Source organism: Neopelma chrysocephalum, unplaced genomic scaffold (assembly GCF_003984885.1).
Source record: "Neopelma chrysocephalum unplaced genomic scaffold, ASM398488v2 Primary Assembly neopelma1_90974, whole genome shotgun sequence".
Taxonomy (NCBI): domain Eukaryota; kingdom Metazoa; phylum Chordata; class Aves; order Passeriformes; family Pipridae; genus Neopelma; species Neopelma chrysocephalum.
This window is the reverse complement of record NW_020919771.1, coordinates 1-889: the sequence shown is the minus strand read 5'-3', so window position 1 is coordinate 889 and position 889 is coordinate 1. Positions and strand designations below refer to the sequence as shown.

The window sequence follows — 889 nt, the reverse complement described above, 5'->3', positions numbered from 1 at the left end:
CACCCCTCCTTGGGGTCCCACTCCCCTCTTTGACCTCCCCAATCCCCTCTTTGGGGTCCCCACTCCCCTCTTTGACATTCCCACTCCCCTTTTTGGGGTCCTGATCCCCTCTTTCACATCCCCACTCCCCTCTTTGACCTCCCCACTCCCCTCTCTGGCTTCCTGTCCCCTCCTCCCGTCCCGTGGGTGTCACCTGTAGCAGGAGCAGCACGATCCCCTCTAGACACGTGTCAGTGATGACCCTGTGCCCGTACCCGGGGGGTCTCACCTGTAGCAGGAGCAGCACGATGCCCTCGGGACAGGTGTCAGTGATGACCCTGTGCCCATGGGACTCACCTGCAGCAGGAGCAGCACGATGCCCTCAGGACAGGTGTCAGTGATGACCCTGTGTCCGTAGCCGATGGTGGTCTCGGTCTCGATGGAGAACAGGAAGGCCGACACGAAGCCGTTGAGGTTGTTGACGCAGGGGGTCCACGCGTGGTCCCCCAGGTGCTCCAGGTCCCCCCGGCTGTAGGCGATGACCCACCAGATGAGGCCGAAGAAGAGCCAGGTGAGTGCGTAGGCCAGGATGAAGATGAGGAGGCTGAAGCGCCACTTGAGGTCCACGAGGGTGGTGAAGATGTCGGTGAGGTAGCGGTAGGTCTCGCGCACGTTCCCGTGCTGGACGTTGCACCTCCCGTCCTTCTCCACGTAGCGCTGCCGCTTCCGAGCCCCCCGGGCCCCCCCGGCCCCCCACGGCGGGCGGCGTTTGGGGGGCGCGGGAGGGGCGGGGTGGGGAGGGGGTTTGGGGTCACCGGGGGCGTCCCCCCCGGCCGGGACCCCCTCGGGGACCCCGCAGAAGGCGGCGTTGTCCTGAGCCATCGGGGTCAGCGGCTGCGGGGACACGGGG

At 66.7% G+C, this 889-nt stretch overlaps 1 protein-coding gene across 1 annotated transcript; it reads right to left on the bottom strand.

Moving 5' to 3' along the window:
* Window positions 1-268: 268 nt before the first annotated feature.
* On the bottom strand, window positions 269-883 carry LOC113979964 (G protein-activated inward rectifier potassium channel 3-like; the record flags this gene model as incomplete). The annotated part of the gene is made up of 1 exon (XM_027707240.1): window positions 269-883. A coding segment is annotated over exon 1 (593 nt), but the record flags the coding sequence as incomplete, so codon positions are not given.
* Between the last annotated feature and the right edge of the window lie 6 nt (window positions 884-889).